The sequence below is a fragment of the Petaurus breviceps genome, unplaced genomic scaffold (assembly GCF_028583685.1).
Source record: "Petaurus breviceps papuanus isolate PSGF00001 unplaced genomic scaffold, PetGlider_PUasm1.0 176, whole genome shotgun sequence".
Lineage (NCBI taxonomy): Eukaryota > Metazoa > Chordata > Mammalia > Diprotodontia > Petauridae > Petaurus > Petaurus breviceps.
In genome coordinates, this window is record NW_027185771.1 from 16527626 (window position 1) to 16551472 (window position 23847).

A 23847-nucleotide genomic window follows, 5' to 3' on the forward strand; every position below is an offset into this window, starting at 1 on the left:
AAATGGTTACAATGGAGGGGAAGAATAGGAAGGCAAAAGGGAATGGGTCAACCTTATTCCTATTGAATCTGGCTTGAGGAGGGAGGGAAATACACACGAAATAGGGGATCTCACCCTCCAGGAGAATAGGGGGGGAAGGGGATGTGAGGGGGGATGATGGAAGGGAGGGCAGGCTGGGGGGGAGGGAAGTGGGAAGCACCCACTTTTGAAAAGGGACAGGATCAAAGTAGAGAATAGAACAAGTGGGAGGTGGGATAGGAGGGAGGGAAATATAGTCAGTCTTTTACAATACATCTACTATGTTATTGTTTTGCATTAGCCGCACATGTACAACCTATACTGAACTGCTTGTCTCCCCAGTGGGGGTGGGTGGCAGGGGGGGAAAGGAATGAATCTGGAATTGAAAGTTTTAAAATCAAATATTCAAATATATGTATATATAAAAAAAAAGTATCATCCCTTCCTGTTAAATTGATTCTGTGCCCTCTATGTATTCCTGTAAACATATATACACACATTCACATATGTATTCATATGCCCATATACCCTCATATATAGACATATATATATATATTTCTATTCCCTTCAACTATTTTCATACTGAGAAAAGTTTCATAAGTTACAAGTATTGTTTTTCCATGTAGGAATGTTAATAGTTCAACTTTGATAAGTTCCTTATGATTTCTTTTCCCTGTTTACCTTCTCATGCTTCTCTTACTTCTTGTATCTGAATGTCAAATTTTCTATTCAACTCTGGTTTTTTCATCAAGAATGCTTGAAAGTCCTCTATTCCACTGAATGACCATATTTTTCCCTGAAACATGATACTCAGTTTTGCTGGGTAGGTGATTCTTGGTTTTAATCCCAGATCCTTTGACCTCCAGAATATCATATTCCAAGCCCTTCGATCCCTCAGTGTAGAAGCTGCCAGATCCTGGGTTATCCTGATTGTGTTGCCACAATATTCAAATTGTTTCTTCCTGGCTGCTTGTAATATTATCTCCTTAATCTGGGAATTCCGGAACCTGGCTATAATATTCCTAGGAGTTTTCTTTTTGGGATCTTTTTCAGGAGGTGATTGGTGGATTCTTTCAACCTCTGTTTTGCCCTCTGGTTCTAAAACATCAGGGCAATTTTCTTTGAGAACTTCCTGGAGGATGATTTCTAGGTTCTTTCTTTGATCATGGCTTTCAGGTAGTCCAATAATTTTTAAATTCTCTCTCCTGGATCTATTTTCCAGGTCGGTGGTTTTTCCCATGAGATATTTCACATTGCCTTCTATTCTTTAATTTGTTTGTATCTGTTTAACAGCATCTTGATTTCTCATAAAGTCATTAGCTTCCATTTGCTCCAATATAATTCTGAAGCAATAATTCTCCTCATTGAGCTTTTGAGATTCTTTTTCCATCTGGCAAATTTGGCTTTTTAAGGCATTCTTCTCCTCATTGCCTTTTTTAGCCTCTTTTGTCATTTGAGTTAGTCTGTTTTTTAAGGTATTATTTTCCTCAGTCAGGCTGTTGACTCTCATTTCATAATTTTCTTGCATCATTCTCATTTCTCTTCCCAATTTTTCCTCCACTTCTCTTATCTGTTTCTTAAGGTCCTCTATGGCCTGTAACCAGCTCGTATTTTCCTTTGAAGCTTTTGGTGCAGGAGTTCTGACTTTGTTATCTTCCTCCTGTTCCATGCTTTGCTTCTTTTTGTCCCCAAAAAAGGAGTCTAATGTTGGAATCTTCTGTCTGCTTTGTTTCCTTTGCCTGGTCATGTCACCCCTCAGTCACTTGACCCCTGGGCTTTTTGCCACATTAGGACTCTGCCACCAGATAGGGGAGCTTTCACCCAAATGCTGGGGTTTTCTCAGCTGCTAGAGGTATTAGATGGGTGCCCTCTCTGAGGCCTCCACATGCTCTGGCAAGCTGGTCATGCACCCCAGGACCTCCACCCTAGACCGCAATCCAGATCCAAGTAGGTTAAAGCAAGAGCAATTACCCCTCAGACTGGTGCTTGGTCCCCCTATACTCTGCACGCTAGGAGCTGAAGCTGCCACATGGCACTGTCTCAGCAGTTTCGGGGGAGGGGGTGGGCGCCAAAGCCACGCACTCCCACTTACTGGGTCCCAAAATCCAGACTACACTGACCTCTCACTTTGTCCTTCACATCTATGTGTTGATAATTCTGGAAACGGCCACAGCTGCTGCTGATCTGGAGTCCCTCCGGCGTGCAGACCTGCCTGGGCCTGGGCTCCCCTCCCAGAACGCTGCGCTGGCTGATTCCTGCCAGCCTGCTGGGATGTCCTCAGTGGGAGGTTAGCTTCTCTGTGTCATTTTGTGGGTTCTGCAGCTCCAAAGTTTGTTCAAAGTCCCCGTTTTTCATTGATTGGGGAAGGTGGAAGCCAGAGCCGCTTGGAGGTTGTGTTTCCACTGCGCCATCTTGACTCTGCCCCCAAGGTGTCTTATTAAAAAAAATAAAATTGACCTAGAAAACAGATCAAGGAGAGATCATTTAAGAATCATTGGACTACCTAAAAATCACTACCAAAAAAAATACCCTAGAGCTTTGTATTTCAAGAACTCTTAAAAGAAAACTGAAATAGAAAATCTACTATTCACTTCTTGAAATTAACCCCAAATGAAAACAGTATCACCAAAATTCAGAATTCCAGCTCAAAGTATAAAAAGGCTACAAGAAGCCAGAAAGAAAGAATTCAGGTACCTAGAAGCTATAATCAGTATCATATAAGATTTAGCAGCCACCACTATAAAAGAGTAGAGATATCCATATTTTCCAGAAGACAAAAAGATTTAAGCTTACAACCAAGAATAACTTATCTAGAAAAACTACGTATAATCACAAGTGGAACAGAAGACTTTTAAGTATTCCTGATAAAAAGACCAGAGCTACATGGGTGACACTTGGACCTCACTCTCATCTGAAATGGTTGAAGGTAGGAATAATACATGCACATGGGTCCAGCTATTGTAATACCTTTCATTCAACAGGAAAAAAGGAGGGAAATGGGAGAGGAAAAAGGAAGAAATAAGGGGGCAAGTAGATTAAGGGTGGAATTAATCCTAGGCAAAATAAAATCTAACTGAAGATGTACAGAAATATTTATAGCAGCTACTTTGGTGGTGGCAAAGAATTGGAGAATGAGGGAGTGCCCGTCAGCTGGGCAATGGCTGAACAAATTAGGGTGTAGAAATGTGATGGCATACTATTGTGCTGTGAAAAAAAAAATGAAATGGAAGGTTTCAGTGAAACCTGAGTGAAGTAAAACCTTTTATGAAGGCCAGAAAATAGGGATTGTTTCTGAAACTACTCATTATATATAACTCTTTAAAAAAATAGATTAAATTTAGTGTAATACTGATATTGTCCTGTTTGAGTCCCCTTCCAAATTTCATTCTTTTCTGTGTATTTTTCAAATGCTTTATCGAGGTTCTTTTCTTCTTTTTTTCCCACATCACTATCACTATCTCTTCCAAGTCCCCATACTACTTCTAACAAAAATATAGGCAAGCAAAACAAATATGTATTGTAATGATCATGTCTGAAAACGTAACTCATTTTGCACCAGTTGTCCTTTACACTAAGAAGTGAGTGGGAGAGATGCTTTATCATCAGTCTTCTGGAGAAAAAATTCCTTGGTCATTGCATTGATCTAATTACACTGCAGCTAAAATTAGGAAGGAAACATAATAATTGATTCTGAAGTCTTTCGAAGTTTGTTTTTTTTTTCCCCCTTTGCAACATTATCACTGTAGAAATAGTTTTCCAGGGGCGGCTAGGTGGTGCAGTGAATAGAGCACTGGCCCTGGAGTCAGGAGGACCTGAGTTCAAATCCACCCCCAGACACTTAACACAAAAACTAGCTGTATGACCTTGGACAAGTCACTTAACCCCAATTGCCCTCCAAAAAACAAACAAAACAAAACAAAAAGAAATAGTTTTCTGGATACTACTTACTTTTAACTCTGCATCAGTTCATACAAACCTCAGGTTTCCCCAAATTTGTTCTTTTAGTCAGTTATATATCACAGTTTTTTCAGCCATTCTTCAATTAATGGTCACTCTCTTTGTTTCTAGTTCTTTACTATAGCTAAAAGTGATATTGCAAATGCTTTTCTATGTATGGATCCTTTCCTCTTTTATATTTTTGGGGAACATTCCTTTTAGTAGTGGGTCAAAGAATATGCATAGTTTCATGATATTTGGAATATAATTCTAAATTGCTTCCACAGTTGCTGGACTGGTTCATCACTCAAACAGCAGTGCATTTGTGTGTCCGTCCTCCAACGGCACTTCTGCCCCTCTTTTTGGTCATCTTTGCCAGTCTCCTAGAATTGTTTTAACTTGCATTTTCCTTATTGCTGATAAGTGATTTGGAGCATTTTTAAAAACATGGCTGTTGGCAGCTCTATCTCTTCCTTAAGAACATCCTATCCCTACCCTTTGGTCCTTTATTTAGTGGAGAATGATACTTCTATATTTCCAGTAATTCCCTAGGTATATTTGATAGCAGACCTTTTTCAGAAAAATTTGCTGCAAGGATTGGCTTTCCAGCTAATTGTTTCCCTTCTAATTTAACTGCATGACTTTTGTCTTGTGGACTTCTCTCCTTTCATGTTTGGTAAAGCTGTCTTGATCTGTCATTGTGACGTTTTTATTCTTCCATTCTCCTGTAGTGTATTTCTATGACATTTTCTATCTAGGTGAGATCTCTATCAGGAGGTGATTGTGATCACAGATGAACTCGTAGTTGTCCAATCCAGTGGCCTTGTTCATTCCTCTTCCACCCTGTGGTCTCTCCACAACTTTGAATGGTCAGCTCCATATGCCTCCTGCTGATATCCCTCAGCCCCTCCTTCAGATATACCCAAGCTTCTCACCTTCTAACTTAAATTGGGAGCCACATCTATGACTTCATTCATATTGGGATCTCCTTGTGAGGAAACCACCTCTTCTAATACCACGTCAGCACCTGTTCAGCAACTGATGGTCTCAGAGTTGCCTGGAACACTGAGGGCCAGCACCCAGGGTCACACAAGCCATTATGGATGAGAGATGCAGTGCCAGCTCTCAAGCCAGCCCTGCACCCATTACATCACACCACCTTGGAGCTTCTGTCACTACCAGAATAATCTTTCTTAGGTGCAGGGAGAGTTATGTCACCCTTCTGCTCAAAACTCTTAATTAGTTTGCAGTTGTCTTTCAAATAAATTTAAAGCTCTTTGCTTGGTGTCAGAGGTCCCTTTTAAATTGCTATATAATGCTAACTGTAATTATTATTAGCCATTATTATCAAACTGGACCCTGGTTTGTTCTATACTCTCATACCTCCATGCATTTGCTCAGGGCGTTCTCAGTCAGTCAACAAGCATTTATTAAGCTCCTGATCTGCACCAAGCATCATGCTAAGCTCTGGGGTTACAAATAAAAGCAAAATAGGCCTTTCCTTCAAGGAACTTACGTTCTAATTGAGGAGATGACGTGAACATAATGTCAGAATCTCCAGGATAGATACAGAGTAGGCCAGAGAGGACATGACTTTAGGAGCCCAAGTGTGTCCTTCCCTCCCTGCCACCATGGAGCTGCTCTCCACCTTTACAGGTGAATACCAAGGCTGCCTTCTCTATGAACCCTCCTCTTCTTTCTGCTCTACACCACTTGAGATGGCCTTCCCCTTCGGACCTTACATAGCCCTTTGCTTTCTGATGCTGTACATACTATGGCTGGTTCTCATTTTATCTTGCTCCCTGTGAGAATCCTTGGGGGAAGGATTACTGTCCTGTCTCAACTGTTTCCTCGTCCCCTCAGTGCTTTGTGCAGATCGGTGCAATCAATGCAGCAGATACTTTTTGTTGTGTTGTGTTGTGTTGTGCTATGTGGTTTCTCCTGAGGTGGCCCTGTTCCACTTTGGAGAGCTGGTATGGTTAGAAGGTTTTTCTGCTTCTCTGCAGCTTCCAACCACAGTTCCTAGTTCTGCCCTCTGGGGCCAGCCAGAATTAGTCTAATTCCTATTCCATGGACTCTTATTTATCCCCTAAATTTTCTCTTCTCCAGGCTCAGTATTGCCTGTTCTTTCTCACAGATCCTTCATTTATAGTCTCTTATTCCATGCTGAAGGGCAGGATAGTAATGAGAGAACCTCAAGCTTGCAGCCAGGAGACCTGGATTCTAGAGATGACTCCAGTACTTTTGAACCTTATGACCTTGAAATTAACCTCTCTGGGCCTTATTTTCCTTTTCTGTAAAATGTGATGTTTGAACTACAATGAATCACAGCATTTCAGAGTGGAAAGGGACTTCAGAGCTGTCTAACCCAATCAGTATCTGGCATAGGATCCCCTCAGCAATTTACCTAGCAAGTGGTCATCCAGCCTTTGAGGGGGCCCCGCTCTGTCACCAGGCTGTGCATTCTGCTTTTAGACAGCTCCATTTGTAAGGAAGTCTTTCCTTATGTCATGCCTAATTTTGCCACTTTCTCCTATTATTCCTAGTCTGCCATCAAGGGCCAAGTAGAACACATCTAATCTGGAAGGATTAGGAGAATCCAAGTAATTGCTCTTCAAACACTTGGACACCAAATCATGTTGAATAAATGAATGAAGCATTTAATAGACACTGAGGATACTGATAGACAATAGAATAACCTCCGAGTCAGGGCTCATAAATGTAAGCTCCTTGAGGGCACCCAGCCTGGTGTCTCAAGCCTGCATGAACCAATGAACATTTAGCAAAATTTACCTGCACCCACTGCTAGGCACTGGGGCATAAACAGAAAAATAAAACAATCCCTGCTTTCCCAGGAGCTTGCATTCTAATGGGAGAGAGACATGTGGACACACACGGAAGGGTTTAGCAGCGGGTCAGATGGAAAGGTCCCTTCACCAAGATGGTGGCGGTGGTTGTGCGTGTACCGCCACCAGTCTTTCCCTCTGAGTGCCTTACTGCTTCAGCAGGTGAGCTTCCCTGCCCAGCAAGTACAGTTGATTGGCATTTGGTGGGGGTGGCTGGACTCCTAGTGTCCTGATTCTCTTTAGCATTGTTTCCTTGGATGGTGGCTATGAAGGCTGGCTTGGAAGCTGGTGGTCTAGTTGGGAGGTGGGGACGGTCCTGTCACCCCAGAGCTCTGTGCTCATCTTCATGTTTTTGGAAGTTGTTGCCAGTGGTGATAAAGAAGGTGGGCCCTTTCTCCACAGTGATTCCTCCCTTCAGTGATGGCTAATGGGTGCTGGACTGGAAGCAAGTCTGGTGATTTGGGGACTCTTGAGTTCAGGATCCTGAACTGTCTATCAGGATCTGAGGGGAGATTCTGGACAAGGTGGAGGTGGTGGCCTGATTTATGTGGTACATGCTGCCTCCTGTCTCTCCCTCAGGGTGCTTACCCTGTGAGTGGCAGTAAGTTGGCAATTGAGGGGAGTGGAGGGAGTGGCTGGCCCTTTCTCTCCAGGAGTTGTCTCTCCACCCCTCACCCCATATGGCACTGAGGGCTGGAAGTAGAACAGCTGGTGTTTTCCCAAAGTCTTTTCTTCCAGGTTAAATATCTCAAGGTCTTTCAGTTGCAGTATGGACTTACCTTGAGGCCCTTCACCATCCTGTTTTGTCTTCTTCTGGACACCCTCCAACTTATCAATGTCCTTCCTAAAATGTGGCAGCCAACATTGAACCTATTGTGTGAAGAGGGAGCAGAGACTAGTGGAAAGGAGAACTGTCTTGGGAGTCGGGGGACCTAAGTTCAAATGCTGCCCCTGATGTTCTCTTTGAGACATTGGGAAAGTCATTGAACCTCCTTGAAACTCAACTGCTTTGTCTTTTTACTGAGGGACTTGGACTAGATGATCCTTACAGTTCCTGGCAGCTGTCGATTGATCAGTGATCCCGTGATCCTTTTGATGTGGTCTGACTGGGGCAGAGCCCAGAGGAGCTCTTTCCTTCTTGGCCCTAGACACCCTGCCTCTCTGAATGCAACTTAAAGTCACGTTAGCTTTTTGTGTTTGCTCTGTATACTCCTATGAAGGTTATAACCTCTCATAACACCCAGATCTTTCTCAAGCAAATGACTGGCTAGCCAGGCTTCTTACTTCCACCTGTTGGCATTTCTTTGGATCCTGATTTTGCCTTCCAGCATGTTAGCTGCCCCTTCCAGATTTGTGTCTTCTGAAAATTGGATAGCTATGCCATCTGTACCTTTCTAAAAATGACAAATAGCACAGGACTGAGACGTTTGTTTAAAGCAGCCCAACCGGGCTCTCCTGCTCTCTGAAACAGAGACTTTTGCCATCCTCTCCTCTAGAGGATACGAGAATTTTCTTACCTCACCCAAGATAACAGCCAGACTAAGAAAGGACAGGAGGGAGGCAGTGCCTGGCTCTTGTTGCCTCAGGCCTCTCTACCATGATGGCAGTACGGTCCGGATTGGAGTGGTTGGGTTGGGTTTGATTTTTTTAGCTCTAACTAGTAACTCCCACCTTTACTCTCCCCAGAACAACATACTAGGGAGCCTCCGCACAATATACTCCCTTCCCAACCAGTTTGTTCTGGGAAGAGCCTGAGTTCACTAGAATTAGAATAGTAACTCACATTGATGGTATTTGTCCAAATACAGCCCCACATTTTCCCCTAAATCTGACTTGTATAATAATCTATCTGTGGTCTCTAACTTCATCCTTAATAGACCTGATAGTTGAAGATGGCTTATCTGGAGCAGTTTGGAACAGTGAAAATCACACACACACACAAAAGTAATGATTAAAACATCTCCTTTTGCATTTTATTAGATTAAAATTTAAAAACTCAAAGTAAAAATTGTTTTATTATTAATTTTGGAATTTGTCTTTAATATAAAACAGCAAGTGTATTTTCTAGTGGTATTTTACTTGTATTTCAAAACCAGATTGGATTCTCATGAAAAATCTGTGAGGTACATACCAAAAGTATTTTCATTGTGTAGATGGGGAGGCTTAGGTGCAGTGAGGTGAAGTGATTTTTCTCAAGATCAAAAAGCTAGTAAGTGATAGAGTTGGGACATGAAATTGAGTCTTCTAATTCCCATGGTTCCATTCCACTCTACTGGCCTTCTATGCAGGAGGCACAAGGCACTGGTGGGGCCCTCCATGGAGGTCCATTGCCTGGGCACGAGCCTTGTTTCTTGGAGCAGATGAGATCCTGGCCTCTCTTACCCCTCTACTGAATGCCCTGATATCCAATGTATCTGTTTCCCTTCCAGCTACAGCTACATGATCGACAATGTCATCCTGCTGATAACAGGGACCTTGCACCAGCGCTCCATTGCTGAGCTTGTGCCCAAGTGCCACCCACTAGGCAGCTTTGAGCAGATGGAGGCTGTGAACATTGCTCAGACACCAGCAGAATTATATAGTGCTATCTTAGTGGACACCCCACTTGGTAAGTAGTGATCTCCCTCGGCCCTTTCCAGTCTGTCTCATTTGTTTACTTAGGGCCTGGGCTCTCTGATCCCCAGGGTTGTGTCCTTCCCATTCCTATGCCTTCTTTCAGAATGAGAGATGGAAAGACATGGTTCAAACCCAGAGAATTGAGACTGTCTCACCATGTGATTTGGGAAAGGCTGTGGCACTTTTCTGGGCCTGCGTTACCTCATGTTTCACAGAAGCAGAGAATCTTAGAGTTGGAAGAGGCCTCAGAGGCAGCTAGTCAAACCCCTCCAGAGAAAGGATCTGCCATCCAGCCCAGCTCCCAAGTAGCCTTCTCCTCACAAGGCAGCCATTCCTCTTTGGGACAGTTCTTATTGTTAGAAGGGTCTTCCTCACATCCCGCCATTCCTCATTCTGATTTCTGGGCCAGAACAACAAACCTAATTCTCTTGCACATGACAAACCCTTAAATACTTGAAAATAACTACTGTTTCCCCCAAGTCTTGTCTTCTCCAGACTAAACATCTCTAGGTCTTCCAGCCAGTTTGGCAGGATCTTGAGACCTTTTGCCAATATCAGATTTGCCCATTTTTGGAAGGTCTCCAGCTTGCCAATACTTTCTCTAAAATGTGTTACCTAGAGCAGTACTCCAGATGTTGTCTGACAAGGACAGAGTTGAGAGAACTCATTAACCACCTGCACACACTGTCTCTCTCAATCTAGCCAAACATCGTTTTGGGGTTTTGTTTTTGCTTTTTTAGCCCCCATCTATCACATCATATTCTTCATCCATATTGAGCTCTCAGTCCACTGAAGCCTGCAGATCTTCAGATGCCTTTCTAGTGAGTTCTCCCCTTCTCTCCCTCTCCCAATCTTTTCTACTTGCAAACTTCAGTTTTTGGATCCGAGTATAAGACATCATATTTATCCCTATCAAATCTAATCTTCTTAGATTCAGCCCAATCTTCTAGACTGTTGAAATTCATTTGAATGCTAATTTTATTGTCCCATATGTTAACTAGCTGTCCTTTCCAACTTTACATCATCTGCAAATCTGATGAACATATGACATGATTGTCTTTGTGTGTATGAACTTTTGAGCAATCCATGACAGCTGCTCATGGATTGTTGTTTGATTTTGACATTCATAGGAAGTACGGTAATCTTGAAGGGAGAGTCAAATGTTTTTTTTACTTTAGGGTTGTGTTGTTTTTTTTTTTTATTACAAGCTTAAACATTGTAAAAAAGCATTTCCTTATGCAGCAGAGAGTATAAGAAGAGGATTGTGTATGAAACCATGAGTCTCCAGGTCAGACCACTTGCTTTTTTTGAACATATAAGTTCCACATGCTACTTTCAAAACTGTCCTGCTTGTCTGTGCTTCCTTCTGAACTTCTGCTCTCTTTTGTGTATTTTTCCCCACCCATTGCTTTTTTTTTTTTGCCTTTTGGAGGGTAATTGGGGTTAAGTAACTTGCCCAAGGTTACACAGCTAGTTTTTTTGTGTGGGTGCTAAGTGTCTGAGGCCGGAACCGAACACGGGTCCTCCTGACTGCGGGGCCAGTGATTTACTCACTGCGCCACCTAGCCTCCCCTGCACCCCCTGCTTTTTTAAAAATTCCAGTTGGCCCTCTTTTTTTTTTGACATGACTATTGCTATTCCCCTCTCTCCCTTGTATTTTCCCTTCTCCCGATTAAAACAGTGAGGAAAGAAGAAAAAAGAGGGAGGGAAGGAGAGAGAGAAAGACAGAGAGGAAAGAAAAACTCTTGTAACAAATAACTGTAGCCTAGTAAAATTAATCCACACAGAGGCCATTTTCAAGAAGAGTACATTGATTAAACACTGTGCAAGCTGAATAACAATTCATACTTTTATTTTCAATGCTTACAGAAAGACCATTCCTCACAATAACTCTCTAAGCATAAGTATTATTGTTCTCATGTTACAGGTGAAGCAACTGAGGTTTAGGTTAACATCTACAGGGCTAGTGGGGGGGGGTGTTGGGATTTGAACTCAGGTGTCCCAATTTCCTTATTAAATCCTCTTGGGAGGGTCTGGCCCTACTTACTAGCTCTGGGACCTCAGTTTCCTCCTATATAAAATCATAGAGTTGAATTTAATGAATATCCAAGGTCTTTGTCCATCCCCAACCTTCATCTATTACCCTTATTTCCACCAAACCCTCTGGGATCCCAGGTGCCCAAACTCTACTAGATTTCTCCCCACCAGTACAACCTTACCTGGCAGTGAGTGTCCTAAGTGAAGGGAGGAGGTCATGCTCCTTCCCTGTCTCTTCATTCCCCTTCCCCTGGAAACAGTGGTTGCATTTTTCAGTAAGGTTTTTCTAGGATCTAAAGGAAAGAAGGGACTACCTAGACTAGACTAGACCATTGCTAGTGGCAATACAGAGAAAGAGACTAGTTTGGCCTGAAATGAATGAATGATCCCAATAAAGGTCATGGTAGACAGACAGAAAAAGATTCCTATTAAAGCTAGGTTAGGAGTCACCTTCTTCCCTTGGGTCCCCAACTAATGCCTGTCTTCCCAGCTCCTCAAGCAGAGCTTGGAAGAAAGTCACAGAAACTGGTGGTTTCACTGAGTCTTGGCCCCAGTTGGTGGACACTAAGGCGAGAGTGTGTGCATTGGGGAGAAGGGGGAGTTATGGCCTCTTATGCAAGCATGTCCTTGGCATTGTGTGCTTTTGGGTCAATACCAGAGGCGATTAGATCATGTTATGGCCCCAACACTTGCCAGTTTTCTTATTTATAAATCAGTTCTAGAAAATAAAAATACAAGGAAGAAGCCCTAAATCAGCCCAAATGTGTTACTGAATCTCTGCCTCACCACTTCCAAGCAGTTTGGAAATCCAAGAAAGTCATGGAGAGGATGCCTGGAGAAGGCTTTTGATTTCCCTAAAGCAAATCCTGGGGCAGGGGGGCTAACTCCTGGAACCCTTGGTGGGAGGGATGGGGGTGATCCTCTGTCCTCTCCTACCCCGAGCTGGATTCCAGCTGCATCGTCAAGCCCTTTCCTCCGGCTCCTCGGAGCCTGTCCTCGTTCCTTCCATCTCTCCTCTCCCCCAGGCCTCCCTCACAAGGAGCCTGGCCCAAAGGAGAGCTGCCTCAGCCTGCCAAATTCTTCCCTACCCTGCCTGTCTCTCCATTTTCAGCTGCGTTCTTCCAAGACTGCATCTCTGAGCAGGACCTCGACGAGATGAACATCGAGATCATTCGCAACACTCTGTACAAGGTATCCTTTCCCCCTAGAGCTCATCTGTGGGACTGGTAGAAGAATGAGGAGAGAACCTGAGAAAGAAACCCTGCTTGCCTCCCCACCGTGGCGGCATGGGCTTCTCGGCCTCCACAGGGGTCTGGCCAGCTGCTGGCGGAGCGGAATGTGGGGGTGATTTATGCAGGCCATTGGAGCGCAGGCTAAGCCGGGTGCTGCTCCCAGGGGCTCAGTGCAGCGTGAAGACCTGGCTGAAAACAGGTTCTCCATCCCTAGGGCACCCTCGGTGGGGCCCAGATAAGATCAGCTTGAGTGCTGCCATGTGCTGTGGCCTGTCAGAGCTGGCTTGGGACTACTCCCCACCCTCCTTACACACGCCCCCTCGCCAGGCAGTGGGCACCTAGGCCCAGGCAGGGAAGGTCACAGAGCTTGGTCCCCTTTTCCTGAACTTTACCAGGAATAAGACGAGGATAGAATTAGGAAAGCGCCCTGGATTTGGAACCTGAGGGTGGGCATTCCATCCCCTCTCTGCCCTAACTTCCCAAGGCAGGGCCTTGGACTAACGTGACTTCTCAGGCACTCTCTAGCCTAGACCCTCTGAGGAGACGGTGTTGGACAAGTGGGATAGCCCCTCCCCAGGCTTGACTGCTGACCTGAGTGGGGAGTGCTTGAGGGTGCTGGGACATGCACTTCAGCCTGCCCCGGCCAATGGGGCCCTTTAAAGTGGTCTCAGCTGGACCAAGGAAGGAGAGCGCACAGTTCCTGTGCGCTGTGCCCCGTGTCCAGGGAGGGAACTGGCCTCAGACTTAAGTTAACTCTCAGACTTCTTAGAGGTGAGACCAGATCCTCATGGGCAGGAAGGGGACAAAGGGATTCCAAGGAGACTGCTGATGATGTCCTTGGCTCTCCATCAGCCTCAGTTTGAGGGGCATACTTAGAGAGTATCCAGCAGGGTCCTAAGCTTTGCAACCTGCGGCCTTTCTGCATTGCCCTTGTTCTCTAGGAGTTCAGGGCACCACATCTTGGAATGAAATCAGAAGACTTGGGCTCAAACCCCAGCCCTGCTGTGAACTGCTTGACAAATCATGTGACTTTCTGGGCCTCATTTTACTCATCTATTAAAACACCATGAAATGGTCTCTAGGGTCCCTTTCAATTCTGATGTCTTAGGGTACCCCAGGACAGGAGGTGATGAACAGAACTTGTGACTGCAGGGAAATTACTTTCTTCATAAAACCAGCTTGACTCCCAACTTCTTTTGTTTTATGGTATAAGTTTGGGGTGTTTAGGTGAACAGTCATAGATAAACTAAGGAGTTGTGGGTACCCCAAGCTCAAGATTTAACCTTAGACTGATAGACCAGCCTCTGATATTGGGGGAGATTGGCCCCTCTAAACCAGGGCTAGCTAGAAAGCATTCCAAGAAGGTAACCCATCATGAGAGAGCCTGCCCTTACTGACAGATCCCACAAGGGAGGCCAATCCCCTGTTCCTGGTGGCAAACACTTTGTTTGAGGAAGAGTGCAATGGTCAGGGCAGAGGATACTGCTACCTAGTTTTCCTGGGCCCACAGGAGCAGATGTGACCCCTAGGATGGTGTGGGGGAACCTGAAGGAAGTTTCCAGCCTCAAAGAGGCCACATGGGACAGTAAAAACCTCACTGGATACAGAGTCCAAGGGCCTCGGTTTGAATACAGATTGTGATCTTGGGCAGATCATTTAATTACCACAACTCCTGTTTGTACAAGACAGGCAGGCCCAGTGAATAGAGCGCAGCCTTGGAATCCAGAAAGCTCTGAGTTGAGTCCTGCCTCTGACACAATACCAGCAGTGCAACCTGAAGCAGGGCACTTGGCCTCTAAGTTATAGATGGCATCTGTGGGGTAACCACAATAAGAGTCCCCAAAGTCTGCTAGATTCATGAGTGGAGGGACCTCACAGCACTTTCCTTGTAATGTCTCTGGGAGGTGGCGAAGTGTTAGTTGTGGTCACTCAGCAATGAAGTTGGAGGTAGGATCCCATTCAGGGGTCCTGATTCCAAGGTTGACCCTCTCTAGAACATCAGCTTACTTCTTGGGGCCTTGGTTTCCTCTTCTGTAAGCTGACAGGAAGAGATTGGACTAAATGATCCATAATATTCTTTTAACATCCTCCCAGTAATCTATGGAGTGGCAGGAATTCAGACCTCACACACTTGACTTTTTTATTTTGGCCTTTTTTTTTTGGAGGGCAATTGGGATTAAGTAACCTGCCCAAGGTTACACAGCTAGTTTTTTTGTGTGGGTGTTAAGTGTCTGAGGCTAGAACTGAACTCGAGTCCTCCTGACTCTGGGGCTGGCACTTTACTCACTGCACCACCTAGCCGCCCCGCACACTTGACTTTAACACATGTCTGAAACTGCTTTGATCTTTGATAATCCACGAGCCAGCAGCTAGGCCTTGGGCTTCTGAGATGAGAGGCCAGGTCTCCTGGCTCCTGCCATTAGCCAGGCACCTCCATCCCCCCTAAACAGGGGGGAGTGGGACTGAGAGACAGAACAATAATGGCCAGCTGTTGGGATGGGGGAATGACCCCTGCTGACTCAATAGGCCGACCTCAGGCACCAGGGGAGCCATCTGCTGATTTTATTAACGTGAACATCTCTTCCTCTCCAGTCTCCACTGCCAGCTGGACGCTTCTCACCTCCTGCAGACCCTGCCCCACCCTGAGTGCTTGGTTCCAGTTGCTGAGGCCTCCTTTCTCTCCTTGCCTTCCTCACCCACTCTTCTCCCCAACCCACATCTCTCAGGAGGCAGCAGGACCCCAGCTGGGTAAACCATAGGGCCTCTGTAGTTCATGCACCTGTGGTTGTGATAGTAGGCAGGGGAGCCCCTGCAGCAACCTTCCCAAGCCCTTCTTGCAAAGCCAGAGGATTAAGAAGGCTTCCCTGCTGTGAGCCACCAGCCTTCCTGGGGATGGATGGCCAGAGGGCTTCTTCTTCCTAGTGGGCACTCTCCCTCCCCTTCCTAGAATTCTGCTTGTTGGAGCTCAAAAAGATCTCAGTGACCATCCAGCACTGTGCCTTCATTTTTCAGACCCAGAGAGAGAAATCACATGTTCAAATCAAGTAACAAAGTTAGTGGTAGAGCTGGGACTTGAACCCAGGTCTCCTGACTCTTGAGTCCATTTCCATGGCACCAGTGCTTTCCTTAAAATCAGCTGGGCCTGAGGTGCCCCCTCCTCCACCCCTACCCCCAAACTTCCCAACCAATGCTTTGGTCCTGGTCTGAGTTAACTGTGAAGACCTAGATCAATGTCTCTAGGGAGAACCAGGCTAAGGGGATGTCCATGCATCCCCATCCCACACCACCAGGCCCTCGCTGGCCCAGATGCAATATCTCTGCCCCTGGATTGGGCTGGAGCTATGAGCACTCTCCCTTCACCACCCCAACCTATAACCTACAGTCCTTACCAAAACTAGTTCAAACTGGAGTCATCAGCTTGCCCTACCCTGAGGAGGTTGGGGAAAAAAAGCACTGATCCAAACCCTCTCTGGCTCACGGGATTGATTGTAAACATAAAGCCCCTGCAGGGTTGCTGCCAAGGATGCCTGCCTGCCTGCTTGGCTCCATCCCCATCCCAATGGCCACAGATGGGGAGATTAGCTAAGCCCTCCTGCCCTATAATGAATGGGAATTGCAGGCAGCTGATGTGGGCTTTGAGCAGCCAGCTGGACCCTTCAGAATTCCAAGGAATTTGGGGTGAGGGGAAGCCTTGGTCATTCTGTGACTTATTCCCATCAGACCAGGCATCCCAGAGAAAGTACAGAAGGTTTCTGTTGCTTCACCCCCGAGGTCTTCCTTATATTCTGGGATTGAGGTTATTGTATAGGGAATTCCACCTGTCTCCCCCCCTCCAGAATAGCTTCCTGGGCAAACACTTAAGTTAGAAGAGACAGAGTATGGAGCCATACACCAGGCTGGCAGTTTCGCCTAAACAAATAATCAGAAAGTCCAGCCCTGCCTAAGTCAGCAGTAAGACTGAAAGACTATGGTCAGGCCCCTGGCACATCTGGACACCCTCAGGTTTGAAAAGGCTCCCCAGGTGTGGACAGGTGAGAGAGTTCATGTGCCCAGGGCTTCCCCAGCCAGATGGCATGTGCCAGGCCTGCAGGGGGAGGCTTCTAAGGCACTATCTAATGAGACTAGTGGCATCTGTGCTGGAGAGGAGGAAGGATTGGAGAATCTGTGTTTGATGTAGGAGGTGGACCAGGAAGGATGTGCTGAAGTCCCAAGTGATTTGCAAAGAGGGTGATTTGCTTAGCAGCCAGGGAAATTTGAGAGTCCTGGCCTTTCGGCTGAGCCAAAGAGACCCTGCCATGGCAAAGCTGCCACATTCTGTGTAGTACCTACCTACCTCAGACTTCCCAGGTCATCCTGAATGTGAAAGGTTCATACCGGGACACTAACAATTAGGCAATATCATTTAGTAAAAAGAACTGGAGCTGATGCCAGAATCCCAGGTCTGCAATGTTCAACTTAGACAACCTTGGGAAAGTCATTTCCTTCCTGGGCCTCGGTTTTTCTTCCAGATGAAGCAGCTGGCCTAGATTACCTCTAAGGTCCTTCACAGCTCTAAATCCTGTGAGACTTTGGCTCTTTGTTCTCTCCCCTGCCCACTCCATTTCCCACTAGCCTAGCCCAATATTTTCTCTCTTGGCAAAATCGATTTTTCAATCAAAGTGGCATATTCCCCAACTAGGAGAAGGTCTTTGCTACTCTGTCTTGGCACCTCAGCAGCTTACCTGGCTATGGTAGTGATATCTGATAGAGGCACAGTTGTTCTCTAGGCTTCAGGATCTATATCTTCAGAGAAGAGAGTCTCCTTGCTTTTCTGACATGTCCTCTCTACCACCACCACTAATACCCCTTGCCCCCATGACCAGTTTGTACCTGGTAACTAACCTCTTGTGTTCCCTTGATGACCCCAGGCAAGCTGGGAGCATGCCTGGCATGTGTGTGTGCCATTGGCCTAAATCATAGGTCACAGGGCAGGAAGGAAGCATAGGTTTGAGGTTACCCAACCTGTAGGGTCCTGCCCTGTCCCTCAGCAGGACTTCAAGGGACAACCTTCCTAGAGTAACCAGACTTCTCATTAACTAGCCTTTGGGTGGAGCCTAGGGGGGTGCTCACATGTCAGGGATTCCTCTTCAGATACAGTTTGGACTAAACCCCAAAAGTTCCTTCCAACTCAAAGATTCTGGAATTTCTGGCCCCAGATTGATGCTGTGCTTCCCATTATCTTTTCTGGGAAGAAGTAATCACTGGCTTTAGTCATGCCATCATAGTGCCAGGGCATTGGTGAATGTGCCAATCAGGTACACCTTTGGTGGGGGAGTCTAAACCTGGCCACAGGTTGTCATCAGAGCTTATGAAGTACAGACACAGCATAAGAACTTAGGTTCTTGTGTGGGACACAGACCCAGCCTGAATCAGTAGATCTGCTGCTTCTCCCCAGCAAGACTGACCCTGCCCAAGAGGGCTCGAAGCCAGGCAGCCTGGATTCTCTGCAGAAGTTTGGGGTTGTATGGAATAAATATAAATTGATATGGAATAGAGATTCTACCAGATCCTTCTAAAGAGATCTGTAGTTCACCATCGCCTTACTGCAGGAGTCAGGGGCAAGGGGGACTGCCAGCCCTAAGTAAGGCTGTGCTTTACAATACATGGTTGTTTCCTTCCCTCCTCCCCACACCTCTTTACCACTCATCACTCTTCGCTGTGTGGTTGGCAATCCAATTTGTCCAGTGAGAAGTGGTTTGTTCCTGCTGGTGGCCCCAAAATATCCAGCCCATGTGATGTGCTGCTGACATCCACGCTGGCAGTAATGATCCTTCAGCAGAGATGGAGCTGACAATTTGGCCTGTGATATATGAGATGGGGCTGAGGTGGAGAAGAGTTTACCGTCTGTCAGATTAAGGAAAAGAAATGGCCTTTTTGGCCAGTAACAGTGGCAGAGACTTAGGAGAAGCCGTGTCACTGCTTAGGGGTTAGTCTCACCAAGCTTCTACTCTGGAGGTCTTCTGGCAAGGGAGAGGCCAGTCTTCATCGAGACTCCTCAGGGAAACTGGACAGTGTCACAGCAGAAGGGAAATAGCAATGAGTTCTAAGTACCTGAGTTTGAATCCCGGTGCTAGTGCTGTCTTATGACTATGGCCAAGTTATTTCACCTTTCTGGGTCTCCATTTCCTAATCTTCTAAGATAGGAAGGTATGGACTTGCTCACTCCTCTAGTCTTGGGACAACACGGTGTGATGGAAAGAGGCAAGAGACTTGGCTTCTATCCCAGCTTTGAAATTTACTAGGTATGTGACCAGAGACAAGTGACTTCACCCCTGAGATTGTCTCCTCACTTTTGGAAATATAAATTACTGTATCTAAGGTCCCTTCCATTTTAAATTCTTTGAATAGATGAGGCTAAGGGTAAGGTTTCCCTGCCTCTGATTCTATAAGCCCAGGTGTTCCGGTAATTCAGAGCTAACAGGTTTTCAGGAATTTAGAATTATATCACCTCCAATGTAGTCAAATTATAGTGAAATGAAGCAGTGCAGGGGATCCCAGGTCACCCCTACCCCTTAAGCTGAGCTCCATCTGGAAGTCCCTTCAAACCCCTTAGGAAGAAATAGCCCCCTTTTTTACTGTATGTGTCTCTAGATTCTACACTGTCACAAAAGTCCTGCTCTTTCCTCATAATATGAAGATGACTGAGGTCTTGAAGGCTGGCAGTGGAACATAAGCGCTGGTAGGTTTTATCATGCCACAAAAGTTTTGAGTACGGTCCCAGCAACAGATTTTGTTGTCCCATGATGAAATTAGCTAAGTAAGGAGATGCTCATCCTCAGTCAGCTGGCCCCTAAGGAAAGAATTATTTTGCTGTAATCTCTCATGAAACAAAAAGGAATTAAAAATAGCCCTTAATGCTCTGTGGTCCCTTTCTGTAATAATAATGAGGAAAAGGACCAAAGAGGTCCAAGAACTGCAATTTTCAGGCACCTACAAACATTAAAAATCATTGGGATTCCAAGCATGTCAGAGCCTTGTCCAGTGACCAAATTGTAGTATTGTTGGAGAAACTGAATCCTGTTAATGTTGACCGTTTCACTGTAAATGAAACTAGAAGCAATAGGTAAAGTTGAAGATAAACAGAAGGAGAGATGAACAAAGTGTAGAGTAGACTGGCTTTCTCATGAATCCCCTGACCATTCCATAGAGTGCTTGGCAGTCAAGGTTTGTAGAGCTCATGACCAGAGAACAGAGGGAAGAGAGGACCATGAAGTGAAGGGTCCTCCTGTAGCTTCTGCACCATCATCTGTTGCAGAGAATGAAGAGATAAATTCCATGGAGAATTTGATTCTGTGAAGCAAGTCCTTTCCAAATTAAATCACTTTAATTTGATACTTGGTGACTTTAGTACAAGGGTGAGTATAAAGAAGGATGGCCCCCCAAACACTGGACTGTGCTGCTTAGGGTGCTGCAATACGAGGCCAGAGGGTAAGAGCTGCACACCCATTTGTCATCATTGTCTACTTCAAGAAGGATGTTTGAAAGTGCCGACCATTCATTGGAAGAGCTCAATAATAGGTCATGTTCCATAAGTGGAAACTGACTGCATGTAAAGAGATAGGAAGCAACTGCTTGCCAAAATGAATGTCATTTCTCAGTCATTTGCATCTGAACTTGTCAGAACCTCGATATAGTAGAGCAAAGCTCAAAATCAATACAAAAACTGACAAGAAAATAAAGCCTCCATATACGCCACAGTATTGATGACAGCACTTTTTGCGGTAGCAAAGAACTGGAAATAGCTCTCTACTTAGGCCTTTATTTAATCAATTCTATTATTTCCAGGATCAAATGTAAAATCCTCTGTTCAAAGCCCATAATAATAAAGAGGCCCATCATTTGGGGTTGGCTAAACAAATTGTGGTGCAGAAATATCATGGAATATTATTGTGCTGTAAGAAACAAGTATTGTACAGAGAAGCAAGGAAAGATTACATGAACTGATGCAAAGTGAAGTAAGCATAACCAGGAAAACATACACAGTGACAATAAGGTAAATAGATAAAACAGCCACTATAAAGCAGAAATAAACATTGTAAAATCCTGGAAAAGAACCTTGGCCACAAAGAAGAGATGAGAAGAGCCCTCCTCCCCATATCCCTTTGGTTGGGGTAGAGGGTGGTTCACAAGTGTGCAGCACTGCATACGTTGTTAGATTTTTCTAGATCAGTTTTACTGATTTTTTTTCTCCTTTTTCTTTTAAGAAACTTCTTTGTTATTAAGGATAGCTCTTTGGGAGGGAAGAGGAGGAGGAGGAATATAGGGGAAATTTTACTTAATGCAGAAACAAAACATATCAATCAGAACATTTTTTAATCAATACTGGATTGGAAAAATAAAAATAATATATGGTATGCAATAGAGGCATCTCTAAGCTGATTTATTTAAACACATAATACTAAGAAACTTAGGAGAAGCCCCCCCAGTATAGTGGAAGATTTATAGAAAAACAGACAAGAGTTTCAAAGACTACCGAGTCATGGATTAGTTGCAGTCTGCATCTTTGGAGAGAACACCCACAAGGATGTTCCAGAATGATTTAAGTATTGAAGTCTAAGTGATCATATTGCTGTACTTAGTAGGCCAGAAACCTATAAGGAGTTTCCTTCAGCAGTGGTGGGGGAAGTGCATGAGAGAACCAGTCTGAGGATGAAGAAAGGCTTGCTCATAGAGAAAATAGATGATGTCAGGAGTGGAAAGGCCTGAGGAAGACCAGTTTTGAACTGGAAAGAACCACCTAGACTGACATGGTCAGGAAAGGATACCTGGATGATTGCTTTTAAGGCAGAACAGCAGGTGACCTAGCATCAGGATTAGGCCCAGGTCTAAGGTGGTACCAATACTGGGAAGAAGTCAGCAAACATTTATGAAGGCATTAAGATTAAGGGGGGATTTGGGATGGCTAGGTGGTGCAGTGAATAGAGCCTGGAGTCAGGAGGACCTGAGTTCAAATCCAACCTCAGACACCACTTATTAGCTGTCTGACCTTGGGCAAATCACTTAACCCCAATTGCCCTCCCCCCCAAAAAAAGATTAAGGGGGATTGGGGAAAAGCCTCTTGCAGTAGGTGAGACTTCAAGGAAACTAGGAAGGAGAGATGAGGAAGGAAGTAGTTGCAGGCAGAAAGGACAGCCAGGGAAAATGCCCAGAGTCTGGAGAGGACAGTGTCAGTGATGTCAGAGAATGAGGGGAGAGGGCAGAACTAAGGTATACAGAGCCTGAGGAGATGGAAGGTGGTTGGTTTATGAAGAGCTTTGAATAGAGGATTTTACATTTGATCCTGGAATAGAAGTAATTAAAGAAAGGAGTGATGGTTAGATCTTGTATTAGTAAAATGAACTGGAGTAGGGAAAGACTAGAGGCAGGGCCACTGTTGCAGTAATCCAGGCCTGCAGCAGAGTGGGGCAGATAGAGTTGAAGGAGGGGGGATTGGAGGGATAGCAACTGACTGGGTCAGGTGAGAGGGGGAGAGAGAGGAAGGAGTCCAGGATGATACCCAAGCTGCAAGCCTGGCCTTGGCAACAGAGTTCTACAGGAGGAGGCTTGGAGGATGGGAGCACCTCAACAGTAAAACAGGACAACAGATAACGAGCTCGGTTTGGGACATATCCAAGACATCCAGTTCAAACTGTCTGATAAGCAGGGAAAGATGTAAGACCAGAGGTCAGAAGAGAGGTTAAGGGCCCTAACCAGGAAGACCTCAATTCATAGATATGTACTAGTTGTGTACAGACTCTGGGCAACTCATCTTCCTCAGTTTCCTTTACAAATAGATTTGAGCATCATCTGTATAGAGATGGTAATTAAATCCATGGGATCAGCAAGGGAAATAGTATAGCAGGAAAGGGGAAGAGGGGCTAGCACGGAGCCTTGGGCCAACACCCACTGTTAGCTGGCATGACCTGGATGAAGAGCTAGCAAGGGAGACGGAGAAGGAGGAAGAGAACCAAGCAGGGGAGAACAGGTTTCTGCTCACAGGTTACCCCACGGCCTGGGCACTGCCACAGTCAAATGCTTTCAGGCCAATAAATAACCACTCTGGTGAGTGCCGCCATGGAGTATTACCTTGCCCATGGGGGCAGATGGGCAGCCTGCTCAAGCCATGCTCAGTCTGGGCTACATCTGTCTGCAGGACTCATCTTCACCAAGACCCATGCTCAAGGCCATTCCTGGTGACTCCAGGGCCTTCAAGCTTGGCCAGAGTAGGAAAAGTCGGCCAGTGCAGCCTCCATTTACCAGTTGTCATTGTGGGAGCTGCTCTGCAGAGGGCCCTTTTCCCTGCCTTTCCTAGGGTCTCCAAAGAATAGCTTCAGCTGGGTAAGAAAGTTCCCTGGTCCCTCTATACCATCTTTCTGCCTGGCTTTGGAGGAAGCTAGGCATCTGGCTGTGGACAGCAGCAAGCAGCCAGGGTGGAGAGGAGAGAATGAAAGTTGGGGTCTAACTCTGAGTAGGCAAGATGATGTAGTGCAGCCTCAGTTTCCTCATTTGTAAAATGGGAAGGTTTCTTCTAATGGGATGGCTGCCCTCTGTGGTGTGAAGTCCCCATCGACTGACATCACTGTTCAGCACTGTAGCTAGCTAGCACCTCACGATGGGGTTGGATTCAATGACTGCAAAAGTCCCTTCAGACTGGCTCTGTATTGTCGATGTGCCTCAGTTTTCTCATTTCCAAAAGTGCTGAATAAAATTAAATTATCTCTAAAGTCCATCATGAGTCAGGGGGAGAAGACCGCGTTGTAGGAGGAGGTGGTGGTAAGACCAAAGCCCAGACTGGACTAGGAAGCAGAGAACCTCAGGTGGGACAGATGCTTTCTAGGATTTTCCCACACACGTCATTCTGACTCTGCAGCCCAGCTCTTTTCTCTGTGCTCATTTCCACTAGCCACCTTCATGAGCTCATGTGGCAGAACATTGGACCAGGAGTAAGACCAAGGTTCCATGGGAATTGAGTGAATAGAACCCAACCGACCCCCCCAGCAGTAAGGCTTGGAGGACTACCTGCAGCCTGCTCAGCTCTCTGACTAGGAGAAGCCAGGGATGAGGCCTGAGGTTTTGGACATGGAAGAAATCCCTAAAGATTATGTAGTCCACCCCACCCCATCCCCTTCATTCTGCAGATGGAA

General features: G+C 45.5%; 2 protein-coding genes across 2 annotated transcripts in view; both read left to right on the forward strand.

Moving 5' to 3' along the window:
• ATP6V0D1 (ATPase H+ transporting V0 subunit d1) overlaps nucleotides 1-23847 on the forward strand; it is a 102788-nt gene that overhangs the window by 76634 nt on the left and 2307 nt on the right. Inside the window, exons 3-4 of the mRNA XM_069085757.1 lie at nucleotides 9230-9408; nucleotides 12565-12644. Of these exons, the coding sequence (XP_068941858.1) occupies nucleotides 9230-9408; nucleotides 12565-12644 (259 nt within the window). The remainder of the gene's footprint in view (nucleotides 1-9229; nucleotides 9409-12564; nucleotides 12645-23847) is intronic.
• The window catches only part of TPPP3 (tubulin polymerization promoting protein family member 3), a 134146-nt gene that overhangs the window by 8487 nt on the left and 101812 nt on the right, over nucleotides 1-23847 (forward strand). The gene's annotated exons all lie outside the window — the stretch shown is intronic.